This window comes from Pezoporus occidentalis, unplaced genomic scaffold (genome assembly GCF_034315485.1).
Source record: "Pezoporus occidentalis ecotype Australia unplaced genomic scaffold, CSIRO_AGI_Poc_V1 ctg119, whole genome shotgun sequence".
NCBI classification, from domain to species: Eukaryota; Metazoa; Chordata; class Aves; order Psittaciformes; family Psittacidae; genus Pezoporus; species Pezoporus occidentalis.
Window position 1 is genome coordinate 2,130,815 of NW_026912983.1, and position 19,530 is coordinate 2,150,344.

General features: G+C 44.8%; 1 protein-coding gene across 1 annotated transcript; it reads left to right on the forward strand.

The window, feature by feature from the left end:
* The first annotated feature begins 1,162 nt into the window (after positions 1–1,162).
* Positions 1,163–18,926, forward strand: PLOD1 (procollagen-lysine,2-oxoglutarate 5-dioxygenase 1). The gene is made up of 19 exons (XM_062605207.1): positions 1,163–1,597; positions 6,291–6,382; positions 6,841–6,977; positions 8,180–8,343; positions 8,850–8,962; positions 10,649–10,712; positions 11,816–11,913; positions 12,243–12,344; positions 12,449–12,580; positions 13,347–13,468; positions 13,655–13,759; positions 14,192–14,317; positions 15,152–15,293; positions 15,799–15,912; positions 16,197–16,262; positions 16,627–16,731; positions 17,141–17,287; positions 17,584–17,709; positions 17,980–18,926. The coding sequence occupies exons 1-19, from the start codon at positions 1,516–1,518 to the stop codon at positions 18,133–18,135; spliced, it is 2,193 nt and encodes a 730-aa protein (XP_062461191.1). The 5' UTR covers positions 1,163–1,515; the 3' UTR covers positions 18,136–18,926.
* The last annotated feature ends 604 nt before the right edge of the window (positions 18,927–19,530 follow it).

The window sequence follows — 19,530 nt, forward strand, 5'->3', positions numbered from 1 at the left end:
TCTCTTTTTTCTTTAGGGAGAATGGCAGCTTTGGAAAAGGAAGTTTCCTTTATCATTGTCTTAGGGAGAACCGATATTTCCTTGGATTATTGCCTGTAGTGCATTGTTGGATCATGAGGACTATTCTGTTTGCCTGGTAATTATGAGGGAATCCCTGCTTTGGACAAGGGAATGGAAACAAAAGTGGTTTGAATACACTCAAGAATTTTCTCAGTGAACAAAACAACAGTAATGGTATTACTATTACCAGGTAATAGTTAGCTCAGTGCATCTGCCACACCATTGCCCAACACAAGTCCTTTTCCATGCCTCTGCTAAATTCCCCAGTGCTGCTCCTTTCACACCTTCCTGTTGTGGTGTGTGCTGCATGGCCTGAGCTCAGGCATGGCTGAGGACACAATAATGGCTTCAGCATTACACCAGAGCATTGCTTTCCATCTGCGTGATGTCTCACAGAGCACTGTGGCGTTTATACAGACTCTGTTATTCTAGAGGTCTTTGCAGACAAGCAAATATTGTTCACACCTTACAAGAGACAACATAAGTAATCTCTGAATGTTGCTTTCAGTAATGGAAGCAAAGTTTGGTTTAATTACACACAGTGCCTAACAAAATGGCACTGTTGCTTTCAGGTGTTTGCTCCAGTAGAAATAACATGTTGCTCAAGGCCTCAGCTGAGGTGTGTGTCAGTGGTAGCTCCTCATCTGGTGTTCTGCAGATTCACTGACCCTAAAGCCATTTTTTTGGTGTGTGTGTAATTTTATGATGGTTTATTTTGCCTATTCTCAAAGTTAGCCAGAATAAACTAGGAAAAGATGCATGGCTAAGTGAGCAGGGCTAGAGCAAGAAAACCCAGCACAGGTAATTGTAAGCCTTAAAGACATCTGCATGGCCAGTTAGTATGGGAAAGACCAGAGCAGGTTTTGCGTTTGCCAGGGAAGTACATGAGGAGAGATAACAGCTGGCAAGAAAGTGTTTAATCAGATTCCAGAGCTGCACATAAGCCGTTTAGCTGGTTTGCCTTTTTTCACAGCTGATCGTGTCAACCAGCTGCGGCACTAATTGCAGCTGGCCAGAAAGTGACCCCCTTCCTCCTACACAGGCTCCGTTTGCTTCATCACAGAATCATGCTAACAATGCTGCTTTCCTCCTCCGCGCACCCACGGCCGGTGCCCGCCGGCAGCAAGGCTGGATCCTGACCCAGGGTAAAGTTGCTGCAGCGCCGGGATCAACCCTCACGAACTTCGCGTCCCTGCAGAAGGAACCGGATCCTCCGCACAAGCCCTGGAGCTTCTCTCTCCCGGCTCGGCCCCTGCCGCTTCCCCGCCTTTCCCGGGAGGAGGAGCCCCCGCCTCCCGCTTCCTCCGCCCGTCCCCGCCGGGCGGGTCTGGTGCGTGGCACAAGCTCAGCAGCCCCGGAGCTTTCTAGAGCTGCCTTGTGCCCGGTGCGTCCCGCAGGCAGCGCCTCCGGTCGGTACCGGCTCCCGGGCTGGAATCCGGGCGGGAATTCGGCTCCATGGGGCCTCCGGCGGTGCTGCTGCTTTGGATGGTGCTGGCGCTGCTCGGAGCGGGGGGCGGCGATGCCTCTCCGCAGGAAGGTAAGGGGGGGTTCGCTCCGGGGCCGAGGGTGGGGGCCGGCAGCTCGGGTGCCAGCACCGGCCTCTGCGCCCCGGTCCAGCTCGGAGGCAGTGCCTGAGAAAGAGCGTCCGCCGCCGGGTCTGAGCCTCTGAGTGGCATCTGGAGCTGCTGCCGGGTTCTGAGGCAGGGCACGGCGTGGGCGCCTTCTGCACATGCTTCTTTAGCGCCTCAGTTACTCGCAGCACCGGGTTGTGTGAGAGCAGCCTTGGACACCGTCTCATCCCAGTAAAGTACTTTGCAGTCCCCTGGGCTGCATCCCACTTGGGTCAGCCTTTCTGCTGTTGAACTTCCACAGTTCAAGAATTGGGTAACAGAGAGCATTTGATCCTGGTCTGGCCACACGGTGACCTGGGATCCAGGATGCTCCTAAAATAACGCAGAAGTCTATCTCCATATAAACAGTGGGTAGATGCTCTGAAGAGTAGCTAGGGGAACAGTGGAGGATTAGGGCAGCTGCAGGATGTCAGCCAGGCTGACAAAGGTTCATGTGCTGTTGCTCTGCCAAGAAGTTTGGATCATTATCTCTGTCTTCATTAGAGAAGTGACAATTAAAAGGAGATTTCATCTTGTTACCTAGAATATTTCCCTTCACAATATGTGATTCAGGTATAGTTACCTTTGTTATATATATATTATCTAATAATAATACAGTTAATGTGTATCTGGGGGGTGTTGGAAGAGGAGTTCTTTAACTATAGTGGCTTAAGTAAAACAAAACCATTTCAGTATTTAGGATATCTATTAAACAGATACAAGTAAGAAATTAACCTCTCTGTGCTATCCTGCTTTCCTTACACACCCCGAGTCTTCCATGTTTTTAGTGAGGCTTTATAGCAAACTAGAGATAAAAACCTGGGTGCTGGGAAAAGAGCATGAGACCTGTTGGTTAGGAAGAGGGATTTGGAATTAACTGGTTTCTGGCATGGCTTAAAGAAGAAATGCCTTACCTTTTCTGTACCTCAGCTTCCCCAGAGTAATGTGAGAATGATGATATTCTCTCTCGTATGTTCTTTTAGATCTCTGCAAAAGCTCTGAGCATAACTGAATCTTAACTGACTCTTAAAAAAACCCAACCTTCAGTAAATGCGAATTTAATACAGAGATGATATTGTCCACTACTAAATTATGCAGCATTTTTTCTACTTGATCCCTGTATTAATGGTATTTTCTTGGACTCTGAACAGGAAGTGGCACAGTTTCCCAAAGCACAGCCTAGGGATAAATTCATTCCTTGTCCTAAAATGCAGCTGTGATTTCCCTGTAGAGTCAGAGCAGGATTAAGTAACTCTAAAATCTTCCGTTACTGTGCTCATTTTGTCACAGATTTTCACTTCCTATAAAAACTCTGATACTGATATTGGAGTCCCTGTTCCAGTGCTCTGTCCCTACAGGATCCCTTTCATCTATAGTACTCAAAACCCCTCACAAAAGTGATAAATGCCCTCTATTATCATTCTACAGATGGAAAAGATTATCGTTCTACAGAGGGATAGCAAGATTGGCTTCTCTTTGCATAGCAGAGCTAGCAGTACAGCCCAGCTCCCCTGCTTCCTAGTCCAATGTTTGCTTTGTTACCCACACTGTGTTTCTATTCTGCAGCCTTGCCAGTTCTACGACTTCTAATTGTCAGCCCAAGGAGTCTCTGGGCCCAGGAGGCCCAGCTTAACAAAACCATTTCTACGTCTGAGAAGTAACAGGGAGGCATAAAAGTGCTTTTGGAAGTTTTAAAATGCCTGACTCTGATACTGTAACTAAAAGGCTTTACTGCTCTGCCTCTCAAATACTTGTCAGCTCTACCAGTGTTCAGCAACATCTTTGAGAAAGAGAAAAAAGGGTTAAAGGAGGAGTGGAGGCAGCATAGCTCAACTTGAGCTTCTAGTACTGGACTGAAGGAATGTCTCTTGGGATGGAAAGCTCTCACTACTGCAGAGATTTCTCAAAACAGAAACTGAGCTTAATATGTCTTGGAGTCCTACCCCCCCAGACCAGTAATGAAAAGGGAATCTGTAACTTGGAATTCTGCTGAGGGGGATCCTTGTCTCTGTGCTGGCTTTTCATGCTCCAGTGAGTTTACATGCTGCGCACTAAAACTGTCTTCGAAACAGGACACCGCTTCCTGTTCATCCATGTGAGCCTTTAGCTCTCACCTCTCCTCCCACAGACTCCTGGCAGTCATATCATAAACAGTTGTTTGCTAACTTGGGGTGGTGGTATGAAAGTGAGTTAGGGACCTATTTAATTTGAGGTGTCTGAGGATTCAGGCTGAAATAATTGTATAGTCAGGCTCTTTTTCTTTCTTGCCTTCTTTTGTCATTATCATATGCCTTCTCCTCTCTTTTCAGCTACTAGAATTTGATACCTAGACAGATGCATTCCTTTCCAGCAAGTCCATATTTGCCCCCCTTTTTGTTGGCAGTATGAGCTTCAGCTTCTCAGAAACCATGAGCTCTGAGCTATCTAATAGAGCTGTCATGGTTTTGTGCATGCTGCTCTATGGCTAGAAACTTTAATGGCTTTAACATATTCCCTGAGGATATATATATGTTACTTATTTGTTTACACCCTCTGACTGGACAGGACGCAAGGAACTGGAGTGTGCTGGAGGAGCTGCACTGTGAATGCGCTTCATACCTCTGAGAGTCTGCCTTTAAAAACTGCAGGATTCATATTCTTTCATTTATCCTTTCTCTGTGTAAGTGTCTAACAAAATACACCTGTAGCTGACCGTCTGTTGACTGTTCCTAATCTCCTCTCTTTTTCTGATGCAGGTGATGGATTTTAGGAATTTCCTTGGGAATATCCTCTTTCTTCCTAACTTGGAGTCTTACACTTATTTTTCATTTTTGCTGCCTTTGCCAGGTCTATCTAGATCCTTCCTCTCTAAGATAGATTCATAGAATCATAGAATGGTTTGGGTTGGAAAGGACCTTAAGATCATCCAGTTCCAACCCCCCTGCCATGGGCAGGGACACCTCACACTAAACCATGGCACCCAAGGCCTCATCCAACCTGGCCTTGAACACTGCCAATAATGGAGCATTCACAACCTCCCTGGGCAACCCATTCCAGTGCCTCACTTCCCTAACAGGAAAGAATTTCTTCCTTATATACAATCTAAATCTGCCCTGCTGAATTTGAACCTGTTACCCCTTGTCCTTGTCAGGCAGAATATCAATTTGGGTACACTAGGAAGATGCATCTGGTGCATCCATTGAAAAAAAATCATTGTTCCAAAAGAAGTCTGCTTAAGCCAAGAAAATGTACTGTCAATTTTCCAGGTATTTTCTGATGTTAAAATCAGATGGCCAAGGTTTGCATTTAGGCACTGTTGCCAGAGCCTATACAATTTTCTACTTAAGCAAAACTGTTAAGATGACGTTTAGCATTTAATCATTACAATGAATAAATCAGAGCTTCCACATAAACAACATATTCCAGTGGTACTATAGAGAGACTTCTGAAAGAGAACTTCAGGATTTAGTGCTGTCATTTTTCAGGAACTGGAAATGAAAAGCAAGTTCATGTGGATGGAAGTTATGGTAGGATTAAATTCACATTAAATTCACATTTGTGTATGTAGGAAAAAGGTCTGGAAAACACCTCAGGAATGCAGCAGAAAAGTGGAACAGCCATGGAGAGGGAGTAAGAACATTTAGCTAATTTTGGTCTTCCCTACACTCAGTCAATGCTGAGTGACAAAAGAGCATCTCTGTGGGGAACAGGGAGCCAATTGCACTAAATGGGTACTTCCAAATGGGCATTTTGTAGTATGTCTGTATTTTACCTTCAGGTTTAATTCTTCATACTCTGTGTGACAGAAGAGAATTGTAGCTCTCAATAGCAGAGAAAAAAAACACTTAGTACATTGTATTTTCTTTTTCTAGCTCATAACTCCGGCAATGAAATTGTATCTCTACATAATCTCTCATTTTATACCCAGGACCAAATTCTAATCTCTGCTGCAAAGGAACAGTCTTGCTTGTGCTGCAGTTAGCTTTGGGTTCTTCAATCAAACACTGAAATCTAAAAGCATCTTTGCCACATTCTGTCCCCTGTTGCAGTTCCTCCAATAAAACATTGGCTACATCCATTCTTTCTTTTTTCCTTCTGGGAATCTTTGGGTTGCTTGCAAGAAAGTCCAGGCAGCAGATAAGTAGGATTTGAATCTGGTTTTCTTCCTGAGGTTGAGGCTTTGGGCAGTGAGAACACCTACAGTGCTTAATATTGTTTAATATTGTACAGTATAGAGGTAATCAGGTGAGGTGTAAGCAATGTGTTTGCTTCTCAGCAGGATATGGGAGCTCTACAGCTTGGCTACGCCTCTTTCCTGATTTCAAGTGAACATCTGCCAATGTCATATGGAACAGATGTAACCTGTGTCTGTCCTTCAACAGCAGTGACTCTTTGTGCAAAGGTTGAGACTCCTGGATTCTATTGCTGGATTCATGATCAACATAAAGAATGTACTGGGAAAGTCACTTTGCTTCTCAGTGGTTGGATTTTGACTTCCCTTTGTCACATCTGTCAAGTACCTCTAAGATTATTGATCCCTACTTTGGCTCAGTATTGATAGTAAAGCCTCTTCATCAGGTACAAAACAGCTGGTTGTGAAAACAAGTTGAATGTGTCTCTTGTGCTTTCTCCTATGTGCAGAAAACCTGCTGGTTCTTACTGTTGCCACCAAGCAGACCGAGGGATTCCAGCGTTTCAGAAGATCAGCCCAATTCTTCAACTACAAAGTCCAGGTGATGGCATCAGCCTTGGTGGTTGGTCAGAGGGAATTTTGAAGTGTGGAATGAATAAGACTTGGCCACAAAGTGGTTAAATAGAAGCCACAAAGTACTGTGACTGGGGCATTTCTGCCCAGTCTTTTATTCTATCCTGAGTGAGATCCATAACTCCTGCTCAAGGGAGCCCTGTGGCACTTTTCCATTGCAGTGCCAAAACACACAGTACAGTTTGTGCTTCTGTCCCTGCTGCTGAGAGCACTTTGTTACTGTGCTACATGTTACTCTGTCCATCCCAGAGAAGGGTCCAAAGGCTAGTGAATATACCTGGTTCATCTCTTCTGATTCTGGAAGGCTTTTTGTTGGGATCTGCACTGGGAGTTGTCAGGATTAGTCACTTTGTGGGTTCTGGTTCTTCCCTGTGTCTTGCTGGGAAAACGACCTGTTTGGTAGACCCTGTGCTTGTCATTCTTTAGGTGCTGGGGCTGGATGAGGAGTGGAAGGGTGGAGATGACAAGAAGCCAGCAGGAGGTGGGCAGAAGGTCCGTCTCTTGAAGTCAGCTTTGAAGCAGTATGTGGATAAGGAAGACTTGATCATCCTTTTCATAGAGAGGTAATGGGCTGGAAAGTATTTGCCCTGAACTGAATCCTAAGGCTGTTTAGACAGGTTCTTACTCAGAAGAAATTTACTGTGAAGTAAATTGCTTTTGGAAGGTGTGCCCAGACCTCTGCATTTTTTCCCCCCTGAATTCTCTGCAGTTGCCTGAGAGTTGCTGAGAGCTGCATCCGTGGCAGCTGGGAAAGTCTGATCAGAATAGGCTGATTCCAACTCTGGCATAGAGTTGATAGCATTATACCTGTTTGTGCCGTGGTGGAATTTGGCTGCCTTTGTCTGCAAAGAAAGAACAAACAATTTCTGTGAATCCAGGCAGGCCTTTCTTACCAGAACTATTTGTTTTATAAGGTAAGGCAGGCTGCAACACAATCCTGGGAGCCAAGAGTTAGTCTGCCAGAGAAATGTGAAGAGGGAAAAGGACAGTTTGGAGTCTCAGTGTCTTTTCATATGCCCAGCAACAGGGAGGGCTGGGATCTGTGTATCTGTTTCTAGCTCCCATGGCAGGGAGATGTCTTTTGCAGGTCTGAATATCTACGTGTGTTTAGAGAAGTTGGGATGATTAATCTCTGGAATGAGTAACTTTTTCATTCACCAAAATGAGTTTAAAGTATGCGGATCCTCTTGCAGAAAATGCAAGTCTCATTCTGGGAGCATTGTCTGGGAATTAGTCAGTTCTAACCAGAGACAGCAGCTGGAGAGCAACATCCAGTGATTTGGCATCCAGCATAGGTTCCTCCTGAAGATTTGCAGGGAGCTCAGTGGAGAGTGGCAGGATGCTAGGAGATGTAAAAACACCTGTGGCTTTCTTTAATCTAGAAAGAAATGGCAGAGCAATTCTTCTCCCCATAGGTTGTTACACACAGGGAAGGCACCAGGGCTTCACGGTTCTAAAAGGGGGAAAAGCAAGAAGAGATCAGCTTGGAAGGTTTGTTTTTATCATCAGTGAAAACTCTGTGAAAATAAGAATGGGCATAAGTTGCCCCAAGCTAGTTTGGAATCTTCTGCAGTGGAAAGTATCATCTTCCACTCTATGAATAAAATTGCACTTTAATTAGCTATAATTATGACAAAAAATGCAATACTGTGAGGCAGAGCTATAGTAAAGGGATTCCTAAAGAATTAGCTGTTTCTAGAAACTTATCTCACTGACATGTTTTTCTGACTCCATTCCTTTCTGCCCCTTTCTTGTCTCTCTTTAGCTATGATGTACTCTTTGCTTCGGGCCCCACAGAACTGCTGAAGAAGTTCAAACAAGCCAAGAGCAAGGTGGTCTTCTCAGCAGAAAACTACATCTACCCTGACAGAAAGCTGGAAGCCAAGTACCCTCAGGTGCGAGATGGAAAGCGCTTCCTGGGTTCTGGAGGTAAGACACAGAGCATTCCTTCAGCTGAGAACCGCTCTCAGCTTCTTATTCCTTTAGAAGGGCTTTGGGAGAAGTAGCAAGTGACCAGGTGTGGAAAACATCTGTGTAGAAGATGGTGCAGACTGAAGTCCTGTGCATATCTGGCTGTAATGGAAAGATTAACAATGCTCTTGTCTTTAACCTATGTAGTTATGAATTGCCTGTAGAGGATAGGAACCTGCTCCCTATCCCTTCTCCCTTTTCAGTGAGATGTGTCATTCAGGGTGGGGGTATCTGAGCTTTGCTGGTGGTGAAGGTGACAGGTTTGATTCTGGTGTCAGTCCGTGTTGGGAAGTGCAGTCTGTACACGCCTTTGCTGAAAGTTCATGTGTCTCTGCAGCAACACAGAGTGGAGTGAGACTTTGTGTGAAAGAAGTGAGAAGAGTGTGTGAAAGAATATGTATACAGGAGTACTTCCCTTTTATGGCTGTTTGGGTTGAAACACCTCTTCCTGCTTATTCCCACAGGCTTCATAGGTTATGCTCCAAACCTGATGAAGCTTGTGGAGGAGTGGAAAGGACAGGACGATGACAGTGACCAGCTCTTCTATACAAACATCTTCTTGGATCCAGAAAAAAGAGTAGGTGTAACTAGATTTTGGGATGAGGAGGAGTTATCTGAGGAGCCTTGCTGTTAATCCTCTGTGCAGTATCCCTGTTGACAGTAAAAGAAGTAAATGACATACATACTGACTCTTAGTTACTGCTCTGGCATCCTTACATGGAAAAGGCCAGTAGTGTGCCTAGTCAGTTGTTTCCCTTCTGAAAATTTGCATTCTAGACACTACCCCCTTGTTCTGTTAATAGAGGTTTTATCTTTAAACTTAAAATGTGACTGGGATGGTAAATGTCTTAAAACATGTTTTACTGGAAACTCATGCCAGTATCTGTATGTGCTGATGTTTAAAGCTGTAGAGTGTGACAGAAATAACCAGCCTCCTCCCAGGGGATGTGAAACCCAGACTTGTTCCCTGCAGAGCATAGTGCTGACTTAGATATATCCAGCCTAGCACTGAAGTAGCTTTTAGGTAAAGAGTCAGGTGAGGCCTGAGTAGATTTGAGGTGATGAAGGGACAAAGGTTCACAGCCTTTTAGCCACTGTTGATGCACAGGATGGGGACCGTAGGTGTCACAGTGGGTAGCCCTTCTGGAACAGAGAAGGCTGCACTGCCTTCAGCAAAACACCTCCAGATCCTGGCCATCAAAATCTACATCAGCCTTTGTAGCATGCCACGTAACATCATCCAGAAGCCTGGGAGGGACCCTGAAAGCAGCATTGCCATTCAGCACTGTGTGCTGCACTGGCCAAATCATCCAGCCCACAGGGTGATTCTGCTTCTGTTGTCCCTGCCCAGTTCTGCATGACGCAGCACAGTCTGTCCCTGAGGGACACCACAAATGTGTGAGAACTGAGAAGTCAAACTGTAAAAGTAAAGTCAGGAGGAAACATTAGAAATAGGAAATAGCTTTCAGACTGATGAGGGAAGGAGTTGCAAAGCTGGTAAATTCAGAACAGCTGCACTTTCTGCTTCCCCTAATCTGAATATGGCCCCGTGGTATTTTGACATGGACAGTTCCCTTGATGTTCTCATCTGCAGTTCTGGCCCTGTGCTACGTAAAGGCTGAGTAATTCCACTGACTTGGCATTCAGACAGTGGATGTTAGCACCCTGCTGTCCTTTCAAGTAATCAGTCTTAACAGATGTCTGCAGGGGCACTGAACTCTGCTAAGTCAGAGCTGAGTTTTAGTCTGAGAGAAACCCAGTCAGAGTGTCTTGTAGCAAGGGGTAAAAACAAAGTTTGCATACGCTGGCCTTGTGTCCTTACTGCGTTCTGGTTTGACATCAGTACCTGGGGCAACACTTGGGGTAACACTTGCCCTGTGGATAGATGGTGAGAAACTGTCTTCACAGCAGATGGTTTTGCTGTCTTGGCATTCCTGCATGTTATATGTAGGGTTTATATGACTGTCCTGCAAGGATACTTCATTAATATGCTGCATATTATTATTGGCACACCCACAAGAGCTCTAAAATATTTATTTGCATGGGTTTGCCTGATACGTTTAAATTGATGTAGAAAATGGCAAATTCTCCCAGATTGAAATGAAAATGAGGATTAGCCAGGAGTGTTTTAGGCTTCAGAGCCCGAGTATGGAAATGATCAAGGGAATGCAATGTATCTTTGCTCAGCATAGGATCTCTTGCAAGTAAAGAATGGATGCCCACTTGTGTTCTAATTCAGGTTATTTATCTCATTCTTTTAAAGGAAAGTATCAACATCAGTCTAGACCAAAGAAGTCGGATCTTCCAAAACTTAAATGGAGCATTAGGTGAGATGGAAGAAGGAATCTTACTTCTCCTTGGAATGCAACTGCATGTTGACACCAGAAATAAAGTTGTGGCTGAAGGGATTAAATGTCAGGAATTCCTGTCTCTGCAGAATAAGCTTCAGTAAAAAGCCTCTGCCAGAATTCTGGGATGTATTTGCAATTCCACTGTGACCAGCTAGGTTCTTATTGCAATTGCCTCTTCACTTGGGGGAATGCAGGTCAGGTTTTCCATCTTGCACCTCCATACCATTTGGATCTCCAAGCATGTCAGATTGCATTAGCCTTGGGGATTAAAACTGGGAGGGATTTTCAGTGCAAGTGATAACACACAACCCTGCCTGGGGCTTGCCTGTCTTTCCGCTTCAGAGCTCTGTCTGGAATGGCATAGAAAGTGAGACACAGCCAGATACTGCCTGTGAGCACTTGCTGACCTGACCTGCTGATTAATTCATTTTTCTAGTCCTGGTAAAAGTGATTTACTTACTCTCCTGCCACTGCTGCCTGTTTTCAGTTCATAGTCATGCACCATTCCACCATAATTCCAGTCAGGTAACAAACTCTAATGGCACAGTAGTTTTTAGCTCCTGTACTCATGTAGAGACTGGAATTTGGCTCTGTGCTAGTCTGTTTTCCAATGGATTTTGTGTCGTTGTGTTGGGGAGATGTCTTGGATGATCTCTGCCAGGAGGGTGGACTTCTCTGAGGGGTGAGAAAGAGATAACATGCATAGAATGCTTAGGTGGGAAGGGCCTGAGTCCTCCCTGGCCATCAGTAGCTGGTCCTCACTGTAGAGTTTGTAAATGTCCGTGCTGAAAGACTGTATCAGTGTGGATTTTGCTAATGCCCAGTATAAGGCATATGTGTCAGTCCAGCAAGCTGGATTTCTGTCCAACTTCCCAGCCATCCTCCTGTTACTTCACAGGATCACTCTGAACATTTTTCTCCTTTCTGGATGTGGTCTGTAGCCCTTAAACCACTGGTGCATGGTTATAAACGTCCATGCTTTCATCCTTCAACAGTCATTCTGTAGAAACAAGGCACCCTGCTGCCAATTTATCACTAAAAGCCTTCCTCTGATAACATGATGGCAATGTCCTTTCTAGATGAGGTGGTTCTGAAGTTTGAAAACTCACGAGTGAGAGCAAGAAACTTGTTATATGACACTCTGCCTGTGGTGATTCATGGAAATGGACCCACCAAGGTAAGTGGATATCCTGAGGGATTTGGTATATATTTGTTGCAAAGCGACCCTTTAGGCTCAAGTGTGTCAGGTCACTGTCTTCCCATATATTGACTTTCCTTTTATACATTTATGTTTGAAAAACAATAAGTGGTCCAGGTCTGTAGCACAAGATGGGTCTGGTTCAAAGGTTAGTGTGTAATTAGCCCCTCAGGCTGTCGTGCTTTTCAGATTCTTTAGTCCAAGGAAAGGGTAAATGAAGTTCTGATCAGACATGATCTTACATGGGGGTGGATGCAAAGAAGCTCCCCTCTCCTGGAATGTCTAACATGGTAAATTGCCTTTTGCAGCTGCAGCTCAACTATCTGGGAAACTATGTTCCTCAAATATGGACATTTGAGACTGGCTGCACTGTGTGTGATGAAGGTCTGCGAAGCCTCACGGGGTTTAAGGTAAGGCTAATATCTATTCAAAGCTCTCAAGTCTTACAGTTACAATGGGATCTCCTGTGTCTGATGTGGTACATGAGCCAGCACTTCTCTTTCCATCAATGTAGGATGAGGCATTACCAATGATTCTGATTGGCATTTTCATCGAGCAGCCCACTCCGTTCCTTTCCCAGTTTTTCCTGAGGCTTCTTAACCTTCATTACCCAAAGCAACGAATCCAGCTCTTCATTCACAACCATGTAAGTAAAGTTGGCTTCTAAGAGTCTTAGCAAATGTGGGGAAAATGTGCTCCTGTACTCTAGGTACCTCTGCAACCTTTAGCTAGACTTCCAGACTCTGTAATCATAGAATCATAGAATAGTTAGGGTTGGAAAGGACCTTAAGATCATCTAGTACAACCCCCCCTGCCATGGGCAGGGACACCTCACACTAAACCATGGCACCCAAGGCTCTGTCCAACCTGGCCTTGAACACTGCCAGGGATGGAGCATTCACAACTTCCCTGGGCAACCCATTCCAGTGCCTCACCACCCTTACAGTAAAGAACTTCCTCCTTATATCCAATCTAAACTTCCCCTGTTTCAGTTTGAACCCATTACCCCTTGTCCTATCACTACAGTCCCAAATGAAGAGTCCCTCCCCAGCATCCTCATAGGCCCGTTTCAGATACTGGAAGGCTGCTCTGAGGTCTCCATGCAGCCTTCTCTTCTCCAGGCTGAACAGCCCCAACTTTCTCAGCCTGTCTTCATAAGGGAGGTGCTTCAGTCCCCTGATCCACTTCATGGCCTCCTCTGGACTTGTTCCAACAGTTCCATGTCCTTTTTATGTTGAGGACACCAGAATCCCAGTACTTATCTGCAGTGGCACCTATAAGATAGCTCCATCCAGCTGTAAAGATGTGGAAGTGGGAAGAGCTGTTGCTTGTCTGCTTTGGCATTTTTGAGAACAGGAGCCTGAGCACCCTGGTATGAGCCCATCTTTTTCCTTATTTTTCTTTTGGAATAGGAACAACATCACTTGATGCAGGTGGACTCTTTTGTTAAAGAGCATGGCAAAGAATATCTTGCTGTCAAAGTGATTGGGCCAGATGATGAGATGGAGAATGCTGAGGCACGTAACTTGGGCATGTAAGTGAAGAAGCCGTATGTGATGGCTGGCAGAGTCAGCCTGTGTCCACACTAAGGCAGTCTCTTTCATCTGAGGATCATCACTGTCAAGTGGATGCTTCTCTTCTCTCAGTTACCCTTTCCTTTCAATGTTCTTGGCATTAATTCCCCATGTCCATTCTGACTCTTCTTGCTCTTTGTCTGTAGGGATTTGTGCAGAAAGGATCCTGGCTGTGACTATTACTTTAGCCTGGATGCTGAGATAGTTCTGAAGAACACAGAAACTCTAAGGATCCTGATTGAGCAGAACAAGTAGGTTCTTTGGTCTGAGCAATCCTTACTGGTCATCTTTCACATGGGGAATACAGTGAGCTCTTTTATCACTGTGATATGTAAAGCACTAGGAGAACTGTGTCAGAATATTAGACAAAACCTCTCCTTTAGTCTTTTTCTACAGTAGTCGTAATCCCTGGATTTTAGGCAGTGGGTGTAAATCATTTCTAGTTTTGTCTTTATATAGGTGCTAGAACAAATCAGATTCTAAAAGACCTACTGCAGGGTGCAGTAGGAGATTGTGACCGTATTTGCCCTTTCTTATGTGGGATTCTATTCCAACAGAGTTAACAGAAGCAGCAGCTCTGTAAGTGTGGGGGACCCTGACTGCTACAGTCCTGTGGATTGTAAATCTTTCCCTTTTTTTTCCTGTGGTAACATCTTGTCCTGCAATTCCTTTTGTGCTCGCAGGCTGGTGATTGCCCCACTGGTAAGCCGTCATGAGAAGCTGTGGTCAAATTTCTGGGGAGCACTGAGCCCTGATGGGTACTATGCCCGCTCAGAAGATTACGTGGATATTGTTCAAAGGCGGAGAGTGTGAGTATGCAAAGAGAGCTTCTTACTGGTGCAGTTCCTCAGTTGTAAAACATTGCTGCATTTGAGGAACTTACATCGCTGCAGCACATCCTCCTCAAACTAGGTAATGTCAAAGAACCAGAGAGCACAACTATCTTTGTGTATAGGAAAGGAAAAGAACTCTCTACTCCCATTTGGAAGTTGCTCTCTGTTCTCTCCTGGGTAGAGCCAGTAAGGTACTTCAGGCAGATTTTCCTGTGATCAGAGTTAGGGTTTGCGAGTTCTGACTTGGCTGAAATCACTTCATCTTGCTCATGTCAGCTATAGTTAGTGTGATCCTTAAAAATCCCATGAAGTGCTGTTTAATCTTTGTCAGATAGTCTTCGTAAAATACCACATGATCCTTGACTGGTATATTCACAAAACACAATTGTTGGCTCATTCCTATTTTTGAGGGCCCCTCTCTTTATTTTTTGGGCTATTATAGGTGTGAGAAATGCTGGAAATCAGCTTATGCATTTTTGGCTGCTTCACTGGTTTAAATTATTGGAAAAAAAACGTTGATCTCTCTGGGAAGATTTTCAAGCCAGTAATTATGTCCCAGCAAAACCACACAATGTCAATTAATTGCTTTCACAGTGGACTAACATTTGTGCATCTTAAAAGCTCTGGGCAATATAAGTGATTTTTCCTGGAATGATAATCCCTACTGGTATGGTTTCTCCCTGCTGTTCTGAGTTGGCTCGTTTAGGCAAGCCTGGCTGACACTGCAGTGCTGCCTGCCATCTTGGCCAGTCCAGCAGCTTCTGTCTTAGTGGTATTTCAAGCCTTGCTCTTCTATCCATGTGTTTTCAGTGGGCTTTGGAACGTTCCCTACATCAGCAGCGTTTACCTGGTTAAAGCCAAGGTTCTGCGATCGGAGCTTGACCAGGGAGATCTCTTCCACAGTGGCAAGCTGGATACTGACATGGCTTTCTGCCACAACGTTCGGAATCAGGTCAGTTGAGGAGAGAGAGGCTGCCAGGAGAGAGCTGCATGCCAGAGTGGAGGTGACAGGATTAAGTAGTTTCAAGGAATTCAGCTCTGTGGGGCATGGGACGGGGTGAACTGGCATTATTCAGTACTCTTCAGGCTTGGAATAGTGTGAGATTTCTGTCTTGCTGTGGAACTACAGAGAGCCAGGGACCAGTAAATGTGGGTAACAGGTTTGTTCTTGGGCTTGTTGAGGACTGTTCTAAATGGGTTTGACAGGGTAAGAAGGAAGAACCTAATCTCACAGCAGGTGCTCCAAGCCTGGCTGACAAGAGGTACAGAAGTACTGCCTATAACCTTTCAAAGTTCCTCTTATCGAGGGTGGAGATCAAACTGAAGGCTCATAGGAGAAAGAATGGGTAAATGAACAGCTTGGGCTGAGCCGTCAGCATTGGAGAGCTGTCCAGTGCTTATATTTCACAGTGGCTCACAGAAATGTGAGGTCTTGATTCTTTCCCTTTATCCTGCAGGGAGTCTTCATGTACCTGACCAATCGACATCAGTTTGGGCACATACTGTCCCTGGAGAATTACCAGACAACTCACCTCCACAATGACCTCTGGCAAATATTCAGCAATCCTGAGGTAAGAGAACCTGCATGCTCAGCTTAGCATGGCTTAGCAATGTGGCATGTGAAGATTTCGTGACCAGCTTCACCAATAAGGAAGGTCCAGGCTTTGTAGTAGCAATGTCTCTCAGGTGGGATGAGAAGAATAGTCATAGAAGTTAAAGAGAGCGTGTTTGTGTGATTCATAACATCTGAATTTTCAAAGCCTGTGAAATAATTGCTGCATTAGTGCCTGGCCTTTCATTGCCTCTTTAACCAGGCCCCACAGAAATGACTGGTTTGCTTATCTTTTAACTGCAGGACTGGAGGGAAAAGTACATCCATGAAAACTACACAGCAGCTCTGAAAGGGAAATTGGTAGAAATGGTAAGAAAACATCACTGTTATCCATCAGAATGGGAGATTAGCATCAGGACAATGCTGAAGACATTCCTGAGAATGACAGTCGTCACTACTGTCAGGAATAAGCAGTTCAGCACAACCTCATAGTCTTTCAAATCCAGACGAATCGTGACCTTGAAAGTATTTTTAGAGCCAAATCATTCTTCTAGAAGTACATCCAGCTCTCTTAAGTGGAAGTGGAGCACATATATCAGAAGACAAATTTCTATCCTCAATATTTTAGTTACTTTCCATTTAAACTGACTCAATCTGCAGTCAGTTTAGTTTTATTCCTTTTGCCTCAAGCACGTCCTTCTTTCTGCTATTCTCACCTGTCTACTTTCTGCAGCCCTGCCCAGATGTTTACTGGTTCCCCATATTCACTGACATTGCCTGTGATGAGCTGGTGGAAGAAATGGAACATTATGGCCAGTGGTCCACAGGTGACAACACGGTAAGAAGAAGCAGGAGCTTTTTGATTTCTGGGTCACACCATTGTTCGTGTGTATTGGATGGCAGCAGTGCCTCCTGTAGGAGGCTCTTAGATCTCACAGTTAAACCAGGAAACTGGAGGCAAAACAATTTTGTTCCTGATAGGGCTCTATGATTTTGCCCCTGTTCTTAAATGTGAATGAATTTTCCGGAGTCCTCTTTAGCATCCTCTGAAGTTACAGTGTTCAGCCCTTCTGATGGTATTTTTTTTTTTTACCTTGGGTTGTAATTATTTCTTGAAATGAGTTGTTAATCCTGAAATTTCTGATCAATAAAAATCTTTCTTACTCGTAGTTACCAGAAACAAGTGCTTTTCTCTCCTGAAGTCCAAGGTTCCCATCCTTACGGATATTTTCATGATTCTGTTTCAGGACAGCAGAATACAAGGAGGATATGAGAACGTCCCAACTATTGACATACACATGAATCAGATTGGCTTTGAAAGAGAATGGTATAAGTTTCTTCTGGACTATATTGCACCCATCACAGAGAAACTGTACCCAGGATACTATACCAAGGTATGTGTGCCTTAGCATCAAAACTCGTGCTCAGATCAGCACTTCCTGTAGTTGCAACTTTGAAAAGACTGCTGGAATCCTTTGGCAGTATGCATACTATTTCCTAGTTGACCCTGAGTATGATGTAAGTAGATGCATCAGGAAATACATGATTTCCTAATGACATTCTCCTCCCTTATTGTTTCCTTTCTCTCCTAGCAGCAGGATGCACTTTATCACACCCTACTCTGCAACTCAGTAGCCATGGACTATTGTAGCCCTGTAACCGATGTGCACTTTGTTCTTCCCTCCTACAGACTCAGTTTGAGCTGGCCTTTGTCGTTCGCTACAGACCTGACGAGCAGCCCTCTTTAGTGCCCCACCATGATGCTTCCACCTTTACCATTAACATTGCTTTGAACAAAGTTGGGATAGACTATGAGGTAAGTGTGTGCCAGTGTGTCAAGAATGCAGTACAACTTCTGGAGTGGTCCAGGCAGCTGGAAACGCTTTTCTTACCCACATCTGGCTTCTTCACACTAAGGATGCTGAGTAATAACTGTCTAGGGTAAAAAGATTCTTGAATGCATCAGGACATGGAAGATTCTCCAAGTACCTTCCCAGATTTTCTGAAGGTTTCCAAGAAGGAGGCAGGGACTCTTTCCCTGACGTGCTGATGTACCCAGCTGATGTGTCTCTTGTGTTTCCATCAGGGAGGAGGCTGCCGGTTCCTGCGCTACAATTGCTCCATTCGAGCTCCACGAAAAGGGTGGACCCTTATGCATCCGGGACGCCTGACCCACTACCATGAAGGTCTTCCAACCACCAAAGGAACCCGTTACATTGCAGTGTCCTTTCTTGACCCCTAGAGCCATGCTTCACAGGAAGGACCTTTCCCTGGCCCTGCTCACTGCTGACTTTGAGTGGAATCAGGGAATGCTGCTGAATGTTTCTAAGGCATTGATCAAAGCTATTTGGATATTGATTCTTAATGATATTTTAAGACTCCACTACTGGAAGATCTTCTTCTCTGATCCTGCGGTGATATCTAGGAATATTGCTGTAGAATTTGGAAGGAGATATTGTGCCTTCATTTTTGATTGTGCTCCTCATCCGCTCGCTCTTGGAAGTGCGATTTACTTGAACCTTCAGTGATTGGTTGGCTTTACAAAAATGCTTTCTTGGACTCGAAATCCAGCTTCTTGGAAGCAAGTCACGAGCTCTTTCTCCAGATAGCTGGAAACTCATTTTCATCCACGTATCCACATATGCGGGACTGGACATTAGACAGTAATTTCTGGATACTATTCCAAATATAAGCCAATCAGGGAGCAGACTCCAGGAGTCACAGCAGTTAAATGTCATACCAGATGAAACTCAGTAGTAAGAGCCTGAAAATCATCTGATTCCTTACCTCTGCAGTCCTTGGAAGCCTATCACAAAGTCCAAAGCAGTAGCAGTGGCAATACAGGTGCTTCTGGTTAGCTAAAGGAAGGTCCACTAATGATGCTTTACCTCTGGGATTAGACTGAAGAGATAAAAGGTTGCCTCCCTACCTTGTGTTACAGAGGCTGAAAGGAGCATGCATGCCCAGGCAGAATCAGTCCATGTTGGTATGGGTAGATAAAATCTGAGGAAGGGAAGGCTGAGAACAACTGGATCAGTGCTGAAGGGTATCTGTTCTATCCCAGTTGAGAGTGTCAGAAGCTCTCATCAATGCCTGGATAACAACCCAGTGGGCTTTGGTGGCCTCATTGAGTTCTCAGAGAGCGTTTTGATAATTTTCTTTGTATCTAATTTGAATGGGCCATCAAAGAGCTGTTCTCTGGTACTTGGAGGGAGTCATTATCAATTATTTGAGATTACGAACCAAATACTCCACTCCAGCCTCCTGTCTAGTGGGGTCGAACATGATAGAAATGACTGGTTGGAAGGTGCTGAGAGCTTGAGGTGAACTGGTAGGTGTATAAATCTGTCTGGACTAGGCCCATGGGTGGAGAGGGAAGGGAAAGAACCTTTTCTGCTGTTGTCTGTAAGATAACTTTGCTCACCACACACTGTTACACTCCGGGGCTGCCAGCCCAGTCAGGATGTTTCACAAGCAGTAAATTCACACCACAGCTGTCCTTAGGAAGAGAACCCCACTTTTCTCTTAGTTCTCTGTGGCTCCAGCTTCTGTTTAACTGTAGATAAAGGAGCCCTTTTAGCTAGGATGGGTCATATTAAAGTAGGCAGAGCAGCTTTAGCCATGTACGTCGTGGCAG

What these genes read in the sequence shown, in the direction of transcription:
- PLOD1 (XM_062605207.1), top strand. Translation starts at nt 1,516, where the DNA reads ATGGGGCCTCCGGCGGTGCTGCTGCTTTGGATGGTGCTGGCGCTGCTC. An exon ending in AAACTTAAATGGAGCATTAG is followed by an intron (nt 10,713 to 11,815) that starts GTGAGATGGAAG and finishes TGTCCTTTCTAG; the next exon opens with ATGAGGTGGTTCTGAAGTTT. An exon ending in ATTGTTCAAAGGCGGAGAGT is followed by an intron (nt 14,318 to 15,151) that starts GTGAGTATGCAA and finishes ATGTGTTTTCAG; the next exon opens with TGGGCTTTGGAACGTTCCCT.